This window comes from Betta splendens, chromosome 3 (genome assembly GCF_900634795.4).
Source record: "Betta splendens chromosome 3, fBetSpl5.4, whole genome shotgun sequence".
NCBI classification, from domain to species: Eukaryota; Metazoa; Chordata; class Actinopteri; order Anabantiformes; family Osphronemidae; genus Betta; species Betta splendens.
Genome location: NC_040883.2, coordinates 7,716,345 through 7,739,634, shown reverse-complemented (window position 1 = coordinate 7,739,634; position 23,290 = coordinate 7,716,345). Strand labels below are relative to the sequence as shown.

At 47.4% G+C, this 23,290-nt stretch overlaps 3 protein-coding genes across 7 annotated transcripts; 1 reads left to right on the top strand and 2 right to left on the bottom strand.

Annotated features, from left to right (window-relative positions):
- The first annotated feature begins 49 nt into the window (after positions 1–49).
- On the top strand, positions 50–3,128 carry slc7a6os (solute carrier family 7 member 6 opposite strand). The gene is made up of 5 exons (XM_029144015.3): positions 50–286; positions 870–1,196; positions 1,298–1,501; positions 1,856–1,988; positions 2,222–3,128. Exons 1-5 carry the CDS (start codon positions 98–100, stop codon positions 2,335–2,337), a joined length of 969 nt encoding a protein of 322 aa, XP_028999848.1. The 5' UTR covers positions 50–97; the 3' UTR covers positions 2,338–3,128.
- On the bottom strand, positions 3,124–8,110 carry slc7a6 (solute carrier family 7 member 6). Of its 5 annotated transcripts, none has more exons than XM_029144009.3 (11): positions 7,884–8,110; positions 7,236–7,348; positions 5,673–6,262; positions 5,393–5,518; positions 5,153–5,297; positions 4,963–5,086; positions 4,743–4,846; positions 4,584–4,680; positions 4,350–4,499; positions 4,064–4,247; positions 3,124–3,969 (listed from the first exon to the last, which is right to left on the bottom strand). In XM_029144009.3, the coding sequence occupies exons 3-11, from the start codon at positions 6,148–6,150 to the stop codon at positions 3,902–3,904; spliced, it is 1,476 nt and encodes a 491-aa protein (XP_028999842.1). In that variant the 5' UTR covers positions 6,151–6,262; positions 7,236–7,348; positions 7,884–8,110; the 3' UTR covers positions 3,124–3,901. The 5 variants fall into 5 exon arrangements, with proteins under 5 accessions (XP_028999842.1, XP_028999846.1, XP_028999843.1 ...); XM_029144013.3 differs by lacking the exon at positions 7,884–8,110 and adding an exon at positions 7,748–7,876; XM_029144010.3 differs by lacking the exon at positions 7,236–7,348.
- An 843-nt stretch (positions 8,111–8,953) lies between these two features.
- LOC114852008 (adhesion G-protein coupled receptor G5-like) lies at positions 8,954–20,455 on the bottom strand. Its single transcript, XM_029144007.3, has 15 exons — positions 20,120–20,455; positions 15,088–15,160; positions 14,152–14,408; positions 13,760–13,946; positions 13,573–13,615; positions 13,224–13,317; positions 12,604–12,723; positions 12,412–12,528; positions 12,040–12,082; positions 11,851–11,957; positions 11,638–11,753; positions 11,287–11,546; positions 11,102–11,201; positions 10,737–11,011; positions 8,954–10,228 (listed from the first exon to the last, which is right to left on the bottom strand). The coding sequence occupies exons 2-15, from the start codon at positions 15,158–15,160 to the stop codon at positions 10,092–10,094; spliced, it is 1,929 nt and encodes a 642-aa protein (XP_028999840.1). The 5' UTR covers positions 20,120–20,455; the 3' UTR covers positions 8,954–10,091.
- Between the last annotated feature and the right edge of the window lie 2,835 nt (positions 20,456–23,290).

Genomic DNA, 23,290 nt, shown 5'->3' with positions numbered 1-23,290 from the left:
GACGGTCATTTGACGCCTGTGGTACCCGGAAATAAAAGCGGAGTGAGACCTCTCCGTTTCGGTGCTGCGTGCCAGACAGAGGAGACAGAGGGACAATATGGATCCAAACACCACGATTCTGCGAGTCAAGAGAAAACGGGGCACCGATCCCGCCGACGCTTTGCTGCTGGCCTGCAAACGCATTCGGCCGGAAGCGTCGCAGAGCTCGGGCGAGCCGGTCCCGGAGCCCAATGAAGCCGAGGTGGAAAACTCTGTTTTCAAACTCGTGGCGACTGTGGCGACACAGGTGAGAGGCCCGTGCTGCTGCTGCTGCTGCTGGAGCCGCCGCGCTGGCTAACGCGCCTCCGCGACGCTCGGAGGTCGCTCGTGGCACAAGACGAATACCCAGTGCGGTGGTACATGCGGAACAGTTTGGTAAAGATGAAACCACTTGACGCGATCGCGACCGTGGGAAACCATTTCGCCGCTGTTCGCTAGTTTTTGTTGTTGTTAGCATAGCAGCTAGCCACCGTTAGCGGGCTAGCATTTGCTATCGTTAGCTCATTTTGAGTTAGCGTAGCCGTGACGTGTTTACAGGCCCAGAAATGTGACATCATCCAAATTACAAAAGGTCGTATTTTCCTTGTTGCCGTGTACTGAACACTCAACGTGGGATTTTCCAAGTTTCTTGCATGTTATACAGGTCGATCAACTCTCCTGATGAATATACGGTATTTTTTAAGTAGCTTTAAAGCGTTGTGTCTTTGGTAAATCAGGGTCTTTACGTTCAGAAAATCTCAAAATAAATGTGCATTTGAGTTTCCTACAGCCTCCATACATCAGAAAAACCTAGACTCTGTAGACTCTGATGTGTTTAATCCCGTCACCAGGATGCTCCGGTTCAGACGCAGGTTCGTCAGGCTTTGGCCCGACCCAGGATGGCCCACGCACTGCGCCCCTCTGCTGCCAGCTCTCAGCGGATAATCGGGGACCTACGGAACACGAAGTGGAGCACCCGGCGAGAGGAGCGCTACAGAATACTGTCTAGTCACCGCACTGGTTTACCAAATCCAGCCGAGCAGCAAAACCTTCAGACAAACGCTCCTGAGGATGCAGAGGAAAGTGGGAAAGCGGAGGACAAACATTGGGGACTCTGTGAAGTCCAGGTGGTTGATCTCGTACATGAGAATCTAGATGATCAGGACAAGTCTGGAAAGGTAAATGACACTTTTTCTTTTGCAAATCAGTTACCTGTGTTGCATAAGTTGATTGCTGAGTATGGATTTATTAGTTTATTTATTTTTCCTTCTACTCATAGTCCGCTTTGGACCCAGAAGTGATCCTGTGTAACAACATGAAGATGCTACGTGAGCGCCTGAGCATATCTGGAGAAAAACTGGGGGAAGAACACCGGGAGCAGGATGACGACTACGTTTATGATCTCTACTATCAAGAAACGGTCACACCAGGCTGGATTCAAGACATTCTGTCTGTCAGAGCCTACGCCGATGAGGGAGAACTGGTGTGTGTGGATGGATGGACGGACAGATGAATGAGTGCTGAAAATTGGAGTGAGTGAATGAAGACTTGGGTAAAAAGAGTAGGTACTGAAAGCCATGGAGGTTATGAATAGCTTCATTTTCTGTTACCTTTTCATGTATGTTGCCTTTATGTCGCAAATATAATATAAAATGCTAAATGCCTGGTTGCAGTGATGTGTACAAATCCCTTAAAACTCCAAATGACAGAGGAAACGAGACCAGTCCTGAACTCTGCTTTTTAATAATTAGATTAAAGACCTACAGCAGGTCTTGTATTTGAACCATGACAGATCTGGAGAAGTCAGACGTGGGGCTAAATGTGTGTTGTTTGATAGGTGCCTGACCTTGTGGTTCACGAAGAAGAGGTGTATGAAGATGAGGATGATGAAAACGAGGAAGGCAACTGGAGGAATGACTACCCTGATGAAGAAAGTGATGCGGACAGTGACCGGGAGGAGCGCTATGGTGGTATGTAGTAAACACCTGTTTTAAATAGTATATTCTTAATGCCTGTGAAGCTCCTTGGTGGCTGGTCAGACAATATGTTTAGTTTTAATCTACTGACACATCTATTACAAGACACAAGCATGCCACTGTATTTATAGACTCAACACTGTTTTATAATAAAGTTCCTACCTGTACATCAATTTAAAGGTTTTCTTGTCACTGATTGGCCGATTATTTCTGCCACATGTTTACAGGCTACTGGGAGGAGGAACACTCGTACAGCCGGAGGAGCTGGGAGCGCTACCAGAAAGATGTTCTCAATGACCTGAACCATGAGGATGATGAGGGGGAGGACTATGATTCTGACTGATCTATCTGTTACACACACAACCTGTTAGTGGCTCTTCCCAAACACCTTCTCCGCAAATGGCACCGCACTCTGTCGACCTCTGTGTAGAGAAGAGAGGAGGAAAAGAGCATAGCACTTAATGCATAACAAAAAACTCCCACTTTAAAGTGTAGCAATTGACATAACTGCACCATCAGGTTCTAGGACTACAGTTATGTGACAAGCATCTGGTTCTGTGTATGACCAGTAATCTGGTTGTATATTTTTAATGTTTACAAAGTTTAAAAATGAATCATGTCCACCACCAGAGGGCAGCATCCACCAGTAAAGGTGCAGTTAATTCATTCATTCATTCATCCATCCATCCATCCATGCTCTCAGCTCCACAGACTGAAAGAGTAGGTGTTATTTCCAGAAGGGTCCAGTGTCTTTTTGTGTGTGTGTGGTGGAGTGAAATTTGTGTCTGGGTGTTTGTTCAAAGTGGATGTGTGTGTTAGAAATGTTGCACATTAGCGTGATTATGCCTTGTATGCTTCGTGCTGTTAACACTTCTGTTAGTGAGACGTCTCGGCTCGTGTGTTTGCAATCTAGGGTGTTTGCATTTGTGCATGAATAGTGTGCGCGTGTGTTCATAGAACGGTGTGTTAGTTTTTTGCATATGTGGAAGCGTGGTCTTTTTTTTTTGGGGTATAAGTTTGGCTCAGCTTGAAGTTCTGATTCTGTTCTGAATGTCTGTTTAATGAAACTGTTTTTGTAAATATGTAGATGTGTATAAAAGGCAATCTTTCAAAATAAAGCATCTTGGTCTGAAATTTTGTGTTTATTGTGCAGAAAAAAAAACAATCTTGTATATATATATTTTTAAATGTATTGCTTGTCCTGTACAAAATCAAAACAAAACAAAGACCTGGGTTCAGGTGTGTTCTTTGCAGCAGGCCTGAAGCTGGTTAGCACAGATTCTTTCCTTTAGGCACTGCAGTGTTTCTGTGGGGCAGCAGCAGCAGGTGCATGTTCTCCCTCATGTGAAGGACGAGTAAATGTGTAAACTAATCAATGCAACGGGAGGGAGCACTAGATTCAAAACTCATGAAGCCTTCGGCTTCTTACAAGGTTTGACTGAAAGCATTCAAATCATAGTGTAAACACCCTTCACAGGAGTTCAAATGCAATAAAGGGAAACCAAAACATTTGCATACAGTGGCACAAGAAGTTCATGAATGCAACAGCATAAAGTGATGAGTCCCTCCTTCCTTTAAAATAGCAGCAGAGAAATCGTTATTAGTTCAGGAAGTTTTACTATTCATCTCTCAATATCTTTAGGCCCCTGTGGCAATGAAATACATGTACTAGAGGTAAACAGTTTACTGAACTGGTCCATCGTGCGCAACACATCAGTCCCGCCTGTTTTAAATTTCCAGAGTAAATCTGTTGTAAACAAGTGGGTGAAGTCTGAGCTTCAGTGTACAGTACAAAGTGTAACGTGTTTCTTTTCGCTTGTTTTCTGTCTCTCAGCAGAATCAGCGCCTCTGGTCCCCATGGCGATGCCGCAAAGACTGCTGGGTAACGACCGGGCGACCGTGGGATGCTATTCACCTTTACTGCTCTCTGTCAGCACACAAAAGCAGGTGTACTGCGTGAAGTAAGTCAAAGAACCTGCAATCAGACACACAACAAGACACAAGCTGAGTTTGACAGATCAGACGGACGGAGCCTTCAAAAGTAAACCACCGCCGCGCGACGAACTCACGGAGCAATCGGGTGATGATGGGCGGTCGCTTGGACTCTGGCAAGTAGATGCCCAGGAAATAGACGGGGACGCCAGAGAGGGCGATGGCGATGCCGATCAGAGAGTTGAGCGTGTCGCTGTAGAGAGGCACCGCCACCAGGAACACGGTGCACAGGCAGAAAACCACCGGGTACAGCAACGTCAGCTGAAGGGGGGAGAAAGCAGAAAACTGCAACAAACGTACTGCTCACTGGCCCCATTAAACGTCCCAGCGAGTGAATGACTGGAGGCGCGCGGGTCGGTCGACCTTCAGGGGTCTGGGCCTGTCAGGCTGCTTCCAGCGCAGGTAGATCTGCCCGGCGATGGACAGGCCCATGAAGAACCAGTAGCTGAAGCTGTAGTAGTTGATGAGCTGGAAGACGTCCTCCACGGTCAGGTAGATCAGCGACATCACACACTGGACAGAGACAGAGCACACGCGTGACCGCGGGCACACCTGAGGCGGTGCGACGTAAGGTAATGGATGCGCGTGCGTTCGTACGTTGAAGATCAGCGCCGGGATGGGAGTGAAGCGCTCTATGTGGATCATGGACAGAGCGTCGGGCAGGTGACCCTCACGGGAGCCCACGAAGAACAGCCTGGACACGACGCACCGATAAGGAAACTCCCACTGCTCGGAATGAATCACTGTAGGTTCTACCTGGACGCAGCTATGATGGAGGCGTTGAGGCCTCCATAGCAGGACAGGGCCACGGCGATGGGAATGGTCCAGCTCATCACGCCGAGGGTGTGGTCGGCAAACGTCTGAGTGACACACACACACACACACACACACACACACACACAGTAATCTCAGACTACTGAAGGAACAGGCCACATGTGCCTACTTACATGTACATACTAACGGATGGTCCACTCACCACGGCCACGGCGTCGCTGGCCAGTATGGCGGTGACGTCCAGGACAGCGTAATAGGCCACGTTGGTGAGGATGTAGATGACGGTGACAATGGGCATGGAGATGGCGATGGCCAGAGGCAGGTTCCTGGAAGGACGGGACGGCAGGTTAAAGTGTGTGTGTGTGTGTGTGTGTGTGTGTCACACACGCCACCTTTCAGGGTTCTTTATCTCCTCAGTAACAAAGTTCAGCGTGTCCCAGCCAGAGTAGGAGAAGAGTGCCGAGTAGAGCGCCAGCGCGATGTCGCCCGGACGCGTGGACGAGCCCTGGAAGGAGGATTCAAAGTTGGCCGTGTACCCTGCAAAGGAGGCAGAAACGAGAAGGGGAACGGTGCCCGTGATGGTGACGCGGGGCGTGACGTCATCCGGTCCCCGCCGCGCCGACTCGACTCACCCTGGCACAGCCGGGCGACGCCGGTGACGATGATGACGATGAGCGCCGCCACCTTGGCGTAGGTGAAGACGTCCTGCACGCGCGTCCCCCACTTCACGTAGGCGGAGTTGATGAACGTCAGCAGGCCTGCGGGGGAGAGGCGGTTTCAAAATAAAATAAAATAAAATAAAATAAAATAAAATAAAATAAAATAAAATAAAAAATAAAATAAAATAAAATAAAGAAATAAAATAAAATAAAAAGACAGCAGCAGCAGGTCACGGAGCCAGTCGTTACTCACACACGCAGGCGGCGGCGAGCAGTCTAGACGCCGCGTACGGCGGCTCGCACGTGGGGAAGAGCGGCTGCACCAGGTAGTTGGCGAAGGTGATGGCGATGACGGCCTGGCTCGTGGGCTCGATGATCAGCAGCGACGTCCACAGGCGAATGAACGCCACGAAGCCGCCGAACGACTCCAGGATGTACGCGTAGGACGCCCCCGACTTCTTGATGGTGGTGCCGAGCTCGGCGTAGCAGAGGGCCCCCACCACCGAGAACAGGCCTCCGAGGACCCATATGACGAGCGACAGGCCGTAGGAGGCGCTGTAGAGCAGCACGCCCTTCGGGGAGACGAAGATGCCGGAGCCGATCATGTTCCCCACGATCAGGCTGACGCCGTTGAGCAGCGAGATCTCCTTCTTCAGCCGCACGCTCTGCACGCGCGGCGCCGCGTGGTCCGGGCCGCCGGTCGCCTTGCTGGAGCCGCGGGGGTCGTCCATGCTGAGGAAGAGGAGGAGGAGGAGGAAGAGGACGGGCTGTGGGAGCTACTGGGACCCGTCCTTATCTGGCAACCCGTGGAGGGGCCGATCCAACACATTCACCTGTGTTAAACTGGAGACAGGCGAAACCATTTAGTAGCAGCAACAGCACCCATATCTGATCATGTTGATCGTTCATCCAATATTTTATCCAAATCAATCAATTCAAAGCTGACAGTCGAACACGCTTGTCACAGTCTGAATGCAGAGTTTGGCCTCAAAGCGTGTTCTGCAACTGTACTATCGAATCGTGAATAGAAGCGAAGAAACACTGAGAGTGTGCGTGCTTCTGTTCAAACATGACACAGCTGTTCCCCCACGCGCCGCCTGTTTGTCCGACGACGGCGCGGCACGAGGCGGATCCGAACGATCACGCGCGCGTTTACCTGGCGCCCGTCACGCAACAACAAGCAGGCGAAAAAGCAGCTGCGGCGTCGGGCGACCTGTTTGTCCAGACCTCAACAAACAGCGTGTCGCTGGAGGGAGGGGGCGGGGGTGAGGCCCGGGGGTGAGTCAGCAGGTGTGTGTGAAGTCGCGTTTGCGTGCGTCGTGATGTGAAATGCAGAAAGTCAGGTGTGTGGTCATTTAGTCTGCTGATGAAAGGTCACGAGAATAAAAGGGAAAAGCTGAATAACATTATTAGAATAATAATCTCCACATAACGACTGTATCATGAATCCAGGTCATTTCCAAGCAAAAGCTGCTGAGCGTTCTTTAACTCGCCCGTCTTCCTTTTTCCCGCATTCAACCTGCAGGTTGGACATTCTCAACCGTGTACGTCGGACAAAAACAAGAGGGCGGCTTCCTGCCAGACAGACCTGCGGCACCGGAGGAGGATGAGACGTGTCCGGGAGCACCAGGTAATCAACACCCAACGCTCCCTCCCAGCGAGAAGCGCGTCCGCTCTGCCTTCACTCACCACATCCTACTCGTGTCACTGAGGTGTTTTCCAAATTGTCAAATACCCACAAGGTGTTGTCAGCAAGAAACAAGAGATACCCACATTAAAACATACTTTAGCAAAAATAATAAATATTATCACTTACAACAAGCAACGAACCCCCGTTATGGAGCATCCGGTCCCGGTCACGGGCCGGGTTCGCTGCTTTAATCTCCCCGACTTCCGCTTTAGATTGTCGAAACAAAGCCCTAATTAGACCTGCAATCACAGTGGAATACGTTTATTTCATTATGCATGTGCTTATTTGTAATTTTTATGAAAATAGTCTAGTCGTTTAATAGGAACGCAACATTTTGTATGAACAGAATGGGGTTAAATTTACTCTGTTCAATACTAATAATGTGTTAGTGCTAATTCTAAAGGTTTTGGCGCATTGTTGCACATGCTACTCTCGCTATTTGCGCCGTATAGCTTAGCTCAGTCTTCGTCCGCACGGGGCTGCGGCAGCGCATCGTAACCCATAACCCGATGCTAAACCCCATCCCATAGAAGTCCTGCTCCCGTTCCCCGTGATGAAACCGCGTCACCTCCGCGACTACCGCGTCTTCGTCCCGGGGCGGCTCGTCGCGCCCGTAAATAAATGCGCAAACAACCAACCCTTCCTCTCCTCGCGACGCCGGGTCCAAACATCAAGTCCTGGCGGCGGCGAACGCGGGCGGACGCGCCCAGTGTTCGGCGGAACGAGCCGCCGGCGCTGCTGGTGAGAATGACGGTGACGGTGGTGGGGTCTCACCTGCGCCGGGTCGCCTCCTCCTTTTGCGGCGGTGTCCGCTGACAAACGCATCAGAGCCGCTCAACAACCGACTGCAGCTGCTGCTGCTGCTGCTGCTGCTCGGAGTCACGTCACGCGTGACGCTGCCGCCCTGTCTCTCCTGGGACGAGCCCCGAGCTACGGGACAGTGGAAAGGTCTCACGGACGTTTGTCTAATTGACTTCACCTGTTTTATAGGTCTTCGAGCACTGCACTAAATAGTTACTTGGTTCTAGATCTGGCTTGTGGCATCAGTTAGACTCATTAAAGGCCGACGGTGCTTGTGTGAGGAACTGATGCAATTAGAATAAACCTGTCAGGAGCACGGGGCACGGGCCCTTTGACAATAGGCCCCAAGTGTAAATTATGTGTTAGGGAATACACACAAAAGATGTAAAACTGTCCAACACAACATGGTTCACAAATTACTGTTTGCTTATTTTCATTGTAACACAATTAAAGAATTATAATTAACTAAACGAAAGGCAAACGTCTTTAAGAGCCAGCGACACTCTGTCTGTGAATTATGTGTAAGTGCGTCTCTTTCCTGTCTTTTTATTCAAAGACTTATTTGAGGACATTTTTTGACATTTTTCTGTTTGAGATACAGTACGTTGAGTTTCAACAGACAAACGTGTGAATTCTCAGAAGTCAGGAAAACAGATTGCTTGTGAAAGGTCACTGAAGAGCCACTGAAGCTGTGGTTTGAGCTGTGGGCTGTGACCTTCCACGTGTCACCGCTAGGTGGCACTGTGAGTCCGTTTAGCAAAGTAGAGAAAGGCAGTTGGTTTGGATCATATGGATCAGCTTCTTCTTTCAAAGTATCTTGGTAAAAAGCTAAATAAAACCCCTCTGCATATGTGTTGGTATGTGTATGTGTTGGAGCAGAGACTATGACGAATTCACAGGCAAACAGGCAGCGGGTTCGTGGAGTGAACAACAAATGTAAACCCCCCGGGGAGGAAATACACAGGCTCAGATAAGGAGGGACAACAAAACAGGAAAACAGGCTCTGAATGTGCTGACACACTTACAGTACGAACCAGGCACACTCATTTTAAAGAAAAATATTTATTAAAACAAAATATACACCACAATAACTCATATATACAAACGCAACAAAACGTGGCATTCAAATTCACTTAACCACATAAAACAGTGCAAACATTTAAGAAAAATCTCCTTTGTCTGATTTTGTGGGAGGAAAGAAGTAAGGAATTTTTGTTGCCATTTTAAATGGGACACAAGTTGGTTTAAACTATCATTCAGTGTTTTTGCATTTATTGCAAGTTTTATCTTATTTTGTACGGAGTGGTTTCACATTTAAATAGAGAGTAATTGCAAACCTTCACCTTGGGGAATAACAAAGTGTGGAATCCTGGAATGCATTTTGGTCCACGTTAAAGAACAGAACTGAAAATCTAAAGTGCTACTTACAAAAACCTTCACCTTTAAAAAAATGTACAAAACTGAAAATTAAAGCTTAGCTAGGGTTTAAAGAAAGCTTCATAATAGATCATTTGTCTTTACATACATTATAAGCAATCAAAGAGTTTATGTCATACATGTTACTCTGTCCATTAAAAAAGAAAGCAGAGCTTGTCCCCAGCTTACAATGTCAAAGGTCAAATAAATTCATCTCCCAGTACATCCAGACCCTGTCTAGATACTGTACAAATGTAGGCTCCAGGCCTTTATTATTAGTTCCTGAGTGATGGGGTCATGTCCTCCTCACTGCCCCCCCACAAGAATCACATATCATCTTAATCCACGTGTGGATGGAGTTTCCCTTTTAACAAGGCTTTAATTATATTTAGCTCGTTCATGTGCTTTAGAACCGGGGCATCGTCTGTAGCTGGTGGAGGACCGATGAACACAATGCGCTCCTTCAACAACCACAGAGTCATCGAAGCCCCTTTACCTCGACTAAGTGGTTCCGCTTGTCCTCTATTACAATAGTATTCAAGGGGCAAGGCTTAAAGGTGCACGAGGCAGAGAGCGGATCTGACATCTGACTAAAGCGGGTATAAAAGGCGTCTAGTAGGTCTGTGAACTGCCCGGACGAGTGAGAGGTGTAAGTTGTACAGAGAGCTTCCACACTGATCCTTAGAGTTACTCTGACATTCTACTATCAAATAGTCGGTAGCTTGAAAGCTGTGAGTCTTGTCGTATGTGAAACGTGAAGTCTTTTCAGTTCATTTCATTCTTCTCCTGGGGCTGGAGCATGTGTTGCCTGGCAGAGCCCGAGCTGGTGCTGCCAAGTCCGGAGCGGCCGGCCTGTTTCCTCATCCAGTTCAGCATGTAGAACCGCAGCATCAGAAGGAAGCCTGGGCCGGAACACATGACAATCACTCATTTGCTTTGTCTGTTTCACACTGAAAGCAGGTCCATGCTACATTCAGAGCCTTTCCATTCTCCACGATACTAAACCCTGTTATAATGTGCAGTCATAGTGATATCGGTATTTAATAGCAAACAAATTATTTTAGGCTCTTTCTTTCTTCCCTTTACTCTTAACTTGTCCTCCCTAAGTACAAACGTGCAGCAACATTGGGGTTAAGCAGAAAGGTTTGTGGAATGAAAAACAAGCTGCCTGTGGGAGGAAACAGCTTTTCTCCTGATAGGCACCAGCACCACAAAGCCTTGATTAGCCTTGGACACTGTCTCAGTCCCACACTGATACAATGGCTCCACTGGATCCAGACACACAGCCACTCTCTGAGCCACTGACCAATAAAACCTAATAACACAAATACTATAAGTAGCCTCCAGCAAATCTGACTTGAAAGCTGATAAACTATATAAATAATTTCAGGCTTAACAGCATGAACTCACCTTGGAAAGAGTTCAGGGTGCAGGAGACGAACAAGACAAAGTCAGGCAGGGGCCCAAAGTCCAGAAGGGCCAAACCCCAGGTTGTCCCGAAGAGGCAGCTGAGGCCCCAGATGCTGAGAAAAGCCACGCGATTTTTGCTCCACTCGGCTCTGGGTTTGATTTCCCTGTAGATGACGAACAGCATCACGCCGCCGGACAGCACCAGGACGATCATGATGGGGATGTTGGTCAAGTAGTGAGCCAGCAGGGCTTGCTCTGTGTCCGTCATCCAGCACCTGGACACAGCCGGGGGTGGCAGATGAAGACGTAGAACTTTAGAGCAGGCAAACACACGTGAGAACCTCTGTCTAAATGAGCTCGCTTACATCAGGTATGGGTTGGAGACATCATCGCTGGGCGTCACCTTCTTGACGCCGTAAATGCCGCCCAGTGCCGTCAGAATTATAACAGGAACCGCTGGGAGAACTGGGAAACAGTTCAGAGGTTAATGCTGATTATTCCTGATTTACCTTCATGAGTTGCAACGGTTGGTTTCAGAAGCATCGCTCACCGAAGCCGACCACCATCCATATGTAGGTCTTGGGGGAGGGGGTGAAAACTCTGTAGACCAACCAGAAGGTGTGGAACACCTGGATTCCCATCCAAGTGAAGGAGCTGAGCAGGGCGTAATGGAGGCCCGCCGCCACCCAGGTGCACAAACTCTCCCCCGCGACGTTGGCCAAGACGCCGGTGAAGAAGAAGAGCAGGTTGAGGAACATGAGCGACACGGCCAGGCCGAGGTGGATGGGCCTGGACTGCTCCTTAAGCTGCCTGTGGGTGCGGGGAGGATGGAACGGGTATTAAAACGTAAAGGTGTCATGTTATGGTGAATTGGTGCTGAAAAGAGCTCAGGGTTATTTACTTCTTCCTGCAGAAATAAATGATGAGAGCGAAGCAGCTGATCACAGACACGGCGCAGCCCAGAGAGGTAATGGCAGTGAGTGCCAGCAGGTGGCGCACTGGTCGAGGCTTCAGTTGCTGTGAAAGGAAGAGAAGTTACAGTAGCATGTTAATACGCAGTGGTAGTTTTTTTTTTTTAGTTCTAGTTCAGCAGTTCGTCTTTGGCTCGTCTTACCACCAGTATAGTGAAGTAAGTCAGGTGGTTGCACTGGCACTCGGTGTGATTTCCTCCGACCTGCTTGGTCTCGCATCCGTCCTCCAACCATTTGACCTGCAGTGGATCTGCAAAAGCAGCGCTCAATTATCATCTCTCCGAATTACAGTGGGAGAAAATTCGACGCTTGGCTTCTATAATGTCGCTTACCTTTCCTGGCGTCCCATGAAACGCACTTCCTTGAATACATTTTCTAAAATGAAAAGGGAGACACGATCATGAGCAGCGGTCCACAGTCGATGCCAAACAGCGTACTTACCTGTCGTTCGTTAAAAAAACAGCCGGGTTGCTGCAAATCAACACATCGCCTTCGTGTTTTAAGTCATGCAAGTAAAGTCGGTGAAAAGCACCTATTGGTACGTGAGGTAAAACAAGAAACGTGTGGTTTCTGTGTTTTTCGCTGTGTGAAGCAGAAGCACATGCATCTGCAATGTGAGATTTGCACACATTTGGCAGGTTGATGTGATACGTGTCCTCTCCTATGCACAAACTCAAAAAATGAATAATAATATAGACACTTACAGTTATAATTTCATGGTGGAAGGTGATCTTGATTGGCTCAGGCAGATTAGCAATGACTTCATTCTCCACTGTAATTTCCACCACATCGTTAAGGACCTTAACGTCATTGTTCCCCTCCTGAAACACAAACTGAACGTGAGCGACTGAACGTGAATCCACGCCGGCGCCTCTGACCGCCGGGCGGAGCCTCACCTGGAACAGGTGGTTGTCGCTGAAGAAGCTGAGGGTCACTTTGCTGGTCTGTCTCGCAGCTTGTTTAAGCGCAGGCGGGAGATGAACGATGGCAGCGGACTGAGCGGATGCACCTTTAATCTAAGAGAAGAAGAAGAAAGAAGGCACGGTTATAATGAGGAGCAGCCCGTCGGAGCCTGGGAACCTTTATTTTGAAGCGATTACGTTTGCTTAGTAAACGGGGAAACGCCTGACCGCAGACTCACTAATCACAAGGTATCACTTCTCAGTTTTCAGGGAAATTCAGGATGTAAAAGAATCAACGTTTTTTATATTTCTGACCTAATTGGTGACTTGCGCATGTAGACGCCTGGGTGCATACACAAACAGGGCTGGCAGCTAAACATCCGTCCTGTACTTGACGGCTAAATGCTGCTATCACTCCCCTTCATGTGGCCAACCTCTCGCCTAGATTCTCACGTGAAGAGTACTCGCTGCCTTTTCTGTCTAACAAATGGAACAACGGTATTTTTACAGTCGAGTCCCTTTCTGAGAAGTGCGTCACGTTTGCACCAGAGTGTGTGTTCTGAATCTAGTGTAAACGTGGATGAAGTTTACAGCTCTGTTGATTACGGTCTTACAGGCGACGTGACAACGTAGCCTTTGAAGTCGTCCTTCATCTCCACCTCAGACGTCCCAGCGCACAGATGCTCGTTCCTCGCTTTGCCTCGCGTTCTGTGAAACACACACACACACACACACACACACACACACACACACACACACACACACACACAGAAGCACCCGTCACCCCAGTGTTACACAATTCAAACCGGTTTCAGATCGCCACGGATAGAAAGCGACAGCCTGCGGTTGACAGACCGCCGCTTCCTATGAAGTTTCAGAGCAGTGGTCTTTGCAATAAACGCAGGAAGGAAGATGTTGAAAAAACAAGTGTGATACTTATAAAAAAAAAGGAAGGAAAATTACTTGTCGGTGTTGGATCTGTTGAGCGCTTGTTCACATAAAACAGCTGCAAACAAACAAAGAGACAAGAACAAGTTTGAATTTGACCCCGCATTCAGAATTCAGAACCCCGAGGCCTTTTCATGATGTCTAAATACAAAATAGATGAAAAATGATTTGCTAATATCTTAGCCTCAAAGTGCTTCCTTACAGCAGCTGATGGACTGTCCTAGAAACGTGTAGGCTCTGCGAGTTTTTTCTGTGATGACATCACTCTTGATGGATCCATTGACGATGCCATAATCTGCATCTGGTGCATTGGGACCGAGAGACAGGTCGGTGCAGCAGGAGCCCTGCAGGCTGACGGGCCGGCACAGAGTCAGGTTCTTTCCCCCGATCTGTGCAAGAAAACAGAAAAACACCAACAAATGCTGTTAGGCTTCCGGTAGTAGAATGAGTGATGCTCATTCCGCGTCCACGTACACATGCATCCCAGTGTCACCAGTAACACAGGCAGGACCAGTCAGAGCAAGTGCTGATGTTTCAGTCAGACACATTCCATTTTACACACACATTCAGGAATGCAGATCATATTCAGCTTGCCTCGAGCTTCATCTGGTCCAGCAGTGGGTCCCAGTACAGAGAGAAGTCACTTTTCTCCTTTGACGGGAGGTGGAGGGGGAGCACGTCGGAGCGTTTGCACTGGGAGGTGATCTGGCCCTCGATGGTCAGAGAGCCCTTGTTGGCAGAGACCGAGAGCTTGTTGCAGCCGGTGGAGAGGTTGATGCGCAGGCTCAGGGGGCCCGCGCCGTGCACCCAGGTCCCAGAGAAGTTCAGGTCCAAGTCGTTTTCACCTGAACCTGAGGGGGACAGAGGCCACACTCACTACTTCAAAAAGGAAGCGTGAAGGATTCAGCAGCTTGTTCTAATTTCACAAAGCATTTGTTCCAATGCTCTATCTGCTATTTTTGCTATCTATCTGTATTTGCAACTAAGCAGAACATAATTCTGGCACCTGCGATTTAAACTATTATTTCTTTACCAGTCAGAGTCACCTGATCTATGACGATGATGATAGCCACAGTCATGTCTACTCCCACTGCACTGCATGTAAAAGCATGAAGCTTTGGACGGTGACTCATAAAGCTAGACTTGATGGATCGGGATGGATTCATTGGTGTCAACATTCAATGGCCGACGGTTTCTGCTCAGGCGCCTGATTCACCAAATCGACCACCAATTCGGTTCTGTTAAGCTGACAATAATTCTAAAAACAGGATGTGTGATCACATGTCGGCTCGACGAGGAACGCGGCTGCACAATGTCGCACACAAAAGCAGCGCAGAGGTTTGTGTGGCTTCTGTCATGTGTCTGGAACAGCGGCGAGCTCCGGGCCTCAGCACCCGGGTCCTGTTCTCAGTGAGAACCCGCCCTGTCAGCACCTCCTCCAGTTTTCTGCTTTTACTGGTGATGCACCAGTTCGAAAGGGAATCCACAGCCATAGTGTTAACAGGAGTATAGTCTAATATAATTACTTACCTAAGGCGAGGAGGGCGGCCACGAGAACCACAGCCGTCAGGCCGTCTGTCAGTGCCGGCGCCACTTGTAACATCTGCCACAGGAAACACGAAGCACAGTGCAGTTTATCAGCAAACAGCATATTGGATCCACCAGCAGAACACGGTTCTGATGGAGCGGAGGGTTCTCCCAATCAGGCTAAATGTGCAGACACGTATCACATGTACAACAGAAGCTGGGCATATCACAAGGCGGCACCTTTGACTTAATCAGCCGCTGTAATGACACTATTGGTATATGGACCCCGGCCTCGTTATCAGAAGGATTCTTTCTAAAGAATACAAATGAGTTCAGGCTCAAAATACTCACAGTGGCCTTTCTGTGCCGTTATCAATGGCAACACTCTTCCTTTTTAACTTCCCTGCACGCTAATAATTCACTCCTTCTGCCAAACACCAGCGCACACACGATAATATATTAAAGGCCGTCATTAAAAAAAACAATGACGACAACTTTGCATCATGTTAAATAATGTTGAGGATCACGAGAGATGAGCGCGCGCACGTGACATCACCCGCATTTCGTTTCTATTCCGACGAAAGGCGCAAACTCATTCCAGACGGCTGTCATCACGCGCGACACTTCCACATGACGACCCACTTCCCACTCATGACGTCGAAGTGAAAGAAACAGAGACGAGTGCTGTGAGAAAGATGAGGCCCGTGGAAAGGGGCGCCGGTGTGTGTGTGTGTGTGTGTGTGTGTGTGTGTGTGTGTGTGTGTGTGTGTGTGTGTGTGTGTGTGTGTGTGTGTGTGTGTGTGTGTGTGTGTGTGTGTGTGTGTCAGCCGCAGCACCCCTACACTCACAGGAACTAGCTGAACCACAGCGCAGGCAGAGAGTCACACCAGAACACAAAGAAACCGGGCCGGGGGAAGAGGGACGTCGCGCTGCACGGCCTCGAGTGGTCAAAGGGCTATTTTTAACCTCACACACTGAAACAAAACACCTGCTACTCGATACAAACCTGAGATCTGGACACAGTGATGGACACAAGCACACGCAGGGGGAGGACGTTTGCGTAACTCACAGACGAGCTGCAAAGAATCTTTGTGCTGTGTGATGTTTCCACACTGTAACATTAACCACAAACATTTCACCATTCTGCAGCGGTGTTTACTGCAAACAGTCCAATAATGAGATATTATTTTGTTCAAACAAAGTGAGCAGAGCTAATTTTAATCTCTCCTCAAATCAATATCAGCAAACAATGTATTTTGGAACATATGCAAACTCAGGAGTTTTTTGCACATAACTGCAGTTTGAGGTCACTTCAGATTATTTTTTCTAATAATGCATGAGATGGAATGATTTGTGGAGAGCGAAGTGATAGATATGTTCAGGCTTTACAGACGTGCTCCTATGAGGCCGAGGCTCCATCAGCCACAGCTGAAGCCAGACTGTATTAGTGTCAGCATTTACCAACCGGACTCACACGGCATCTGCCTTGTTGCGTGCAGGTTAAACTCATTTCTTGTATTGTGCTTTTGAATAATTTGACTCATTGAGCTAAAAATGAGTCAATCATCCCAAATGCGAAACGCATTTCTTCTTTTTCACACGCCATTTTTACTTTCACTACATTTAAAAACAAAACATTCATTTCAGCGGGTTTAGTGGTAATAATCTAATTTGGATTGAGCTGCTTATGTCTATATGTCTTTGATTCTTCATTCTGTTCTAATAAGAACGGACAAACATGACATCAGTTTTAGTCTGCAGCTGTTGTGAAACAGGCAGCATTCATTATTCAAAACTCCAGACTTTGCTCATTTTTAATAACACGAGCTTGCGGTACAGAACTTCTCCTTCCTTCTCCGGAGTCAAGCAGACACAGTCTGGTGGTGGTTTTACGCACATACGAGCCATGATTCAAAAAAAACTTAAACATTTACAATAAATTCATTCATTAATTTCTTCGTCAGGTGCCTTGAGAGGATTTGAGAGGACCGTTGCAGCATAAGATGGATCATCACTGAGTCAGTCTAGTCAGTTTAGATTTGCTTTAGTAAAAGGAGTAACATAAACTCAGTAAGTTCGTCGGTAAAATGAGTAATTTAAGCATAACAGCTTCACATACTCAGCTAAATTTAGACTGAGACAGGAGAACTCACCTTTATTTTCCAAATGAAGCAATGACACATAACAGTCAAAATTTCACTGCGGCTGAATTCGCACCTAGCTTTAGTTTGTGACTCACATCAGCTTGAGCCAGACGGATCTCAGACTATAGATGGCGTATTGATAGAGACGTCCACTTGTTTGGAGCCAAACAGGGCCCCAGTGTCGTCCTACCCACGCTCAGTGCCACCGCACAGTCGAGGGCTCAGTTCTTTAGCGCTGTTTTGAGATAAGGCACGAGCGATCGACCCCCATCATCGACACAGGACCTTTCTGTGCACATCTGCAAATGTGACTTATAGTAAGAAGAGCACTTTTAAAGCCGGTGTAGGAATATTCTGCCCATGTGTATGAGAGCGTGGCTCAAATCAGAAAGAGACATTAATGACACGACGATTATTTCATTTTTCTTGACTCAGGCCTGTGTTTTCTGCCCCTCCGACACGTTTTAACTGACTGCGCTGGCCTCTCTCTACCCCCACACCCCCACTCCCTCTCTATTGTTTAGCACAGCGCCCCGGCACCAATTCAGCAGCAAGAATTTCCCCTTTTCTCTCGCTTCCCAGCTCTTGAGCGTGTGCGAGCCAGAGGCGCTGAGCAAAGCCTGGCATGTGTGTGTGTGTGTGTGTGTGCGCGTGCGTGCGTGCGTGCGTGTGCGTGCGTGCGTGTGTGTGTGCGTGCGTGTGCGTGCCATGCGGCCGTCAATTTTGCATTTCCCCTTTTCCAGCAGGCATTCTGAAACACGTCATTCTGAAACGCGCTGCTTCAGCGGAGTCTGTACTGTAAATGTGTCAGTCACAACATGTTGGAGGATCACACACAGCAGTGGACCCTGTGAGCAGACGCGATCATCACTGGGAGCCACGACCCTTATGATCACTCAGCCTGCTGCTTTGTGCTTTACCCGTAAAATTCCCCATGTATATATGACTCACTCACATACAGTATATTAATCATCTTTGCAAATTGTAGCAAGTTGCCCAAAGAGGACCCATGAGCTCAACACCCACCTTCTGTTTTCTTTGAAACCACACATGCCTGCAGTTTTTAAGCCGACATAACCAAACTGGCCTGGTTCATTAACCGCTGCCCATTTTTTAACATCTGTTGTGTTCACCACATTATTCACTGAACTAGTAACCGGGTGGCCGGTTTCTACAATGTGAAGGTAAATAATATTCTTGACTCACTAACTTTTCGTTTAATGCCATAACTTGGGAAAAATAAATTCAATTAATTCAATGTGCAGCGTCGAAGGTTTACAGAGATGATAAAAACACTACAAAAAAATCAAATCAAACCCTTTCATTTGGCTTTTGGGACATCAAATCTAAATATCAAAGATCAGATCAGACAGGACCTGTTTGCTGAAGACTTTATACCACTTCCTTCCCTCCCCTTCTGAAGAGTTCCGAGGCGTCTGAATGCTCAGCAGACAGTAGGTTTGGAAACCCATGCCGTCTGCCGAATTGTCTCCGTCATCTGCACTCTTCATGTCTCGGTTTCACATTCGAGACGTGTTCGAGCAGACTGACTTCGTGGCTGGTTGCGGGTTTGACGCTGCGTTCACCTGACTCCTGTGCAGGCAAGGCAGTACGACGGACGGGCGCCTACAATGCACACACACGAGTAATTCTGCGAACAAAAGCTCGGGGCTGACGCGCCGGCGAGTGTGAATGAGGGTCAAAGATCAGTGGCTGTTTAAGCCGACAGTTGAAATGCACGCACGCACTCTTGCTGGGTCCGAATGACGCTTCAAAGCGTGGGCAAATTCAGTTCAGGACATGTGGAGTTCACCTTGCAGCGGAAAACTCACCTGTTATTACAACACAACACGTTTCTACTCACATTCACTACGCATCCATATTCATAAAGCGCTTATTCGTTGTGTCGTCGGATGCAAACGCGCTACAACAGTGTCTCACTGTGCATAGAAGTATCAAGTTGAAGGTTGAAGGCTGCATGTTGTGCACCGGGGAATTTTCCCTGGGCTACGTTTGTATTGGGACACTGCATTCTTTGTGAAGGCGCCATAGTTACGCAGGAGGCGACACAGTGTCTCTGCGCCCCTTTATCTGCATCTCGATGCGCTCGTGGGGAAATCGGAGGAGCAGGTGGAACGCTGCACACGTTTCCTTCGGGGCTGTGACTAAATCAATAAAACAACACACGCACCCACGCAGACAATAGCCAGAATATTAACAAGCCTCGGTCGCCCCATGTGTGACCTTAGGTGAGGGTCATGCTCTGATGCTTCTTTACATGCCGGGTTTTCCTCATTAGGCAGAAAAGGCGCACAATGAGTCACGCTCATATTTGCAGGTCGACAAGTGCAAAATGAAGACGAAAAAAGTCCCTTTGTTCGCCTTTTGCTGGCTTTAAACATCCACCAGTTCTCTGATCGCATCGTGTTTCCCACACTTTACCTGGGGCAACGCCAACTTCTACTGTATTCACGCTGCTTTTTTTTTTGGGCGAGTGAAGACTTTTGATTGTGCGTCAGGACACGGCGAGGAAACCGCACAATTACAGCTGTGCGCAGAGCTGTGAAGGCGCCCTCGTCGCCTTTTGTGCCTGCGTTGAAACGCCAATGATAATAACACACAACAAGCAAAGGTTTACAGCAGATACGGAAAATGATGCAATGACCCCCAAATACACTAACTTCATCATATCAAATCATATTAAATACTGTCATTTAATGCATGATGTCAATTCTATTTTTTACTGAACTATTTACATTTTAAAAGGAAACCCTCTATTATAAGCCATAATCTAAGTGTACAGTAACTGATGTCAGACCGTTGATATCCGGCCGAACGCACTTTGCCTAAAGGTGGGTTTGTGTAAAGGTGTGCGGGCTGAGCGGGTTTACCTTCGGCAGCTGTTGTCAGCAGACGTCCCGTCAAATCTTCCAGTTCCACAAACTGGGTCCAGTGAGAAAGAGAAACAGGTTCAAACAACAAAAACCAAACTCGAGACGAGGGATGAACTCGCAAATGAACTCAAACGATAAACCGATTTATCGCGACCAGAGGGCACGGAAAACTATTTATCCTTGTGCACGTGCTGTGTTTCTTGTCATTATGACGCCGTCGACGCACTTGAGACGCTGTGTGATTACTTAAAAATAGTCCGGAGAGCAAGAAGCCAGGAGCCGTCACACGGAGCCCGTTCCCGTCGACGGCGCGACGGTGAGAGTGAAGTGGGAACCAGGCTGAAGTGAAGGCAGCTGCCACGAACACAGCGCTGTTTCCGTTCCAGGCCTTTCACAATACACTACTCTCACGGAAGAGGCTGCGTAAATAACATTATTACTCTGTAACGTCGCAAATATTTTTGCTGACATTGACTGGTTTCAAGTAGTTTCAAGCCATGACTGGTGTAAGATCCTTTTTTTCTAGCAGGGTTTTCGCTTCTTTTCTGATAAAACTTTAGGCATTTTAATTTGAAGGCAGAGCTACTTCCGTGTGTCTTGACTGTTGTCATGGCATCAAGGTGATCGCCGGGAAGCTGGACGGGGGGCCGTGTGGAAAGGCATGGGATCACTGAGGCAGAACTACTTGGGTCAAGTGGCGCCATTATCAGTCATTTCACTTTCCATTTCACTCCACTCAGACAAGCAGACAAACATCAGCATCACGTAGCCCTCGCTTACCCTATATAATTGGTATAGACTTAGTCCTTTATTCTAATAGGCTTTGCTATTACATGTTGTAATCCCTTTAAACGTAATGGAATAATATTAGTCTTAATAAGCTTTTCTTCAGTAGGCTCATTTTATTTTCTATTTTCATTTTCGTGTCACATTGTTGAAATCACCTCAGTGCTTGTCGCTGGCATCATGACAGGTTTTCACGCGTTACCACAAACCGCAGCGTCGACGTCAGGAATCTTTAAACTTTTGGGGGAAAACTGTAGTATGTACCACTTCCCAAAAAATAAATAAAAAAACAGGTAGCTGCAGAGTGAAAAAAGCTCAACTTAACCATCTGATTGATATTTAGACAAAATAAAAGAGAACTGAAACCTTCTGATGTCTTTATTAAGTACTTTTTTCCTTTTATGATAAGAACATATGTGAAAGCTCCTCTTGCTTTCATTGTGCTGCATTTCTAATTATATTGTATTGTAGTTTGTTCCTAATAAAATTCTCCTGTATTTGTACCAGACTGTGCTCCAAATATGCATGACACACCTAAAGCTGCAGGAGCCAGAGTTAATGTTTAAACCCACGGTATTACATCAGGTCATTGTTTGCGTTTTCCTCCCCATTTAAGGCTCATTCTCCAATTGAACTTCACCTCTTGCACGTGTAAAATAACATTAGATAAAATGTAAGCTGAGCAGAGAGGTGGTTGAGGAGGAGGGGGAGAAAGAAGGAAATGGGTAGATACAACACAACACCTGGCTCTCTGTTCAACGGTCTGACTTACAAGAGTGGTGGAGCGTGTGTGTGTGTGTGTGTGTGTGTGTGTGTGTGTGTGTGTGTGTGTGTGTGTGTGTGTGTGTGTGTGTGTGTGTGTGTGTGTGCATGTCTGGATTTGTCAGTTGAACTGTGTGGGTAATAAAGGGACTCTGTCTGGGCGATGGCAGGTGTGCTTGGAGTTACACACACACACACACACACACACACACACACACACACACACACACACACACACACACACACACATACACACACAGTGACAAAGGTCAGAGACAACAGTGGGAATACAGTGGACACACAAAAGATCTGCTGCGAGGCTGAAAAGCGGGAGTGAGAGTGAAAAGGGGAAAGATGGCAGGAAAAAGAACAGGACAAGTAGAATACGCTGCTTTAGTGAGAGTAACTGGAAAGCGAAGAGCAAGTTCACACAAGTTTGTTGACATAAATCTGCCATCGCGATGTACAGACGACAGCAGACTGACTGAGCCTGATTAAATGACCCTTCCCATAACCAGCTCAGGTTTAGCACAGCGTTCATTCACATTCATAGAATAACCTGTTTACTGCCTCTGATATGTGAGGTAGGAAATAAATCCCATCACATTTGGTGAGATGTTCATTTAATATCTGCCCAGAAGTTACGCGTTTATCTCACTTTCTTCCAGACACCTTTGTGTTTTCGTGGTGGGACAGGGTCAGGAGCAACAACAGCCTCTGGGCCTTTTGGGGTCAGGGAGCAACACAACCATTTTGCTTTAAATGGTTTTACAGCAGTGTCATAAAAAAGGAAAGTCCGGCGTTTAGCATAGCAACAAGAGCTTTGCAGAGCGTGGAGGTCTGTATTCACACCATTCATCCAGTTTTGTTGCAACCCGTTCATTAGTGTAAGACAATGATGACACAGATCAGCTGCTGTTTGTTCCCAAGGGTAAAAACGCAGTGACGAGTAGATCACGGAACCCAAGAAGCAAACTGAGTCACAATGAAACTGCAACAAAAGTGCTGCACCGACAAAACTTCTCAATTCTAGTTCTAAAAAATGTCTTTAATTATTTCAATGCTGTACATTAAATATGTATATTAGACCTATAAATCCTTAAATCGTTAAAATTATTCCGGAGTTTCTGTCAATTTTCGTATTTGAAATATGCAGCACATATAGAGAAAGGACTAAAATTCATTTGTTTAGGTTTTACTGCTCACAGTGGGTTTCAGTGAGCTTGAGCTACGAGCGGCCGATAATCTGAGGAACCGTGCAACTCCTCCTGGGTCGAAAATCCTCCCTTGTTCACATCCTCCCTTCCCCGTTGCTTCTGTTTCACTCTTGATGCCCTTTTCAACTCTTCAACCTCTATTATTTTGAAGATCTCAAAAACATTCTGACTCTTTTGTGTTCTGATCCACTGACAACTGAGAAGTGTGAACAAATAAAATACTAAAAATCTGTATTTTACCCTTTTCTTTGTCTGGAACACAGACAGGGCAGTCTGGGGGCTACACACACACACACACACACACACGCACACACACACACACACACACACACACACGCACACACACACACACGCACACACACACACACACACACACACACACACACACACACACACACACACA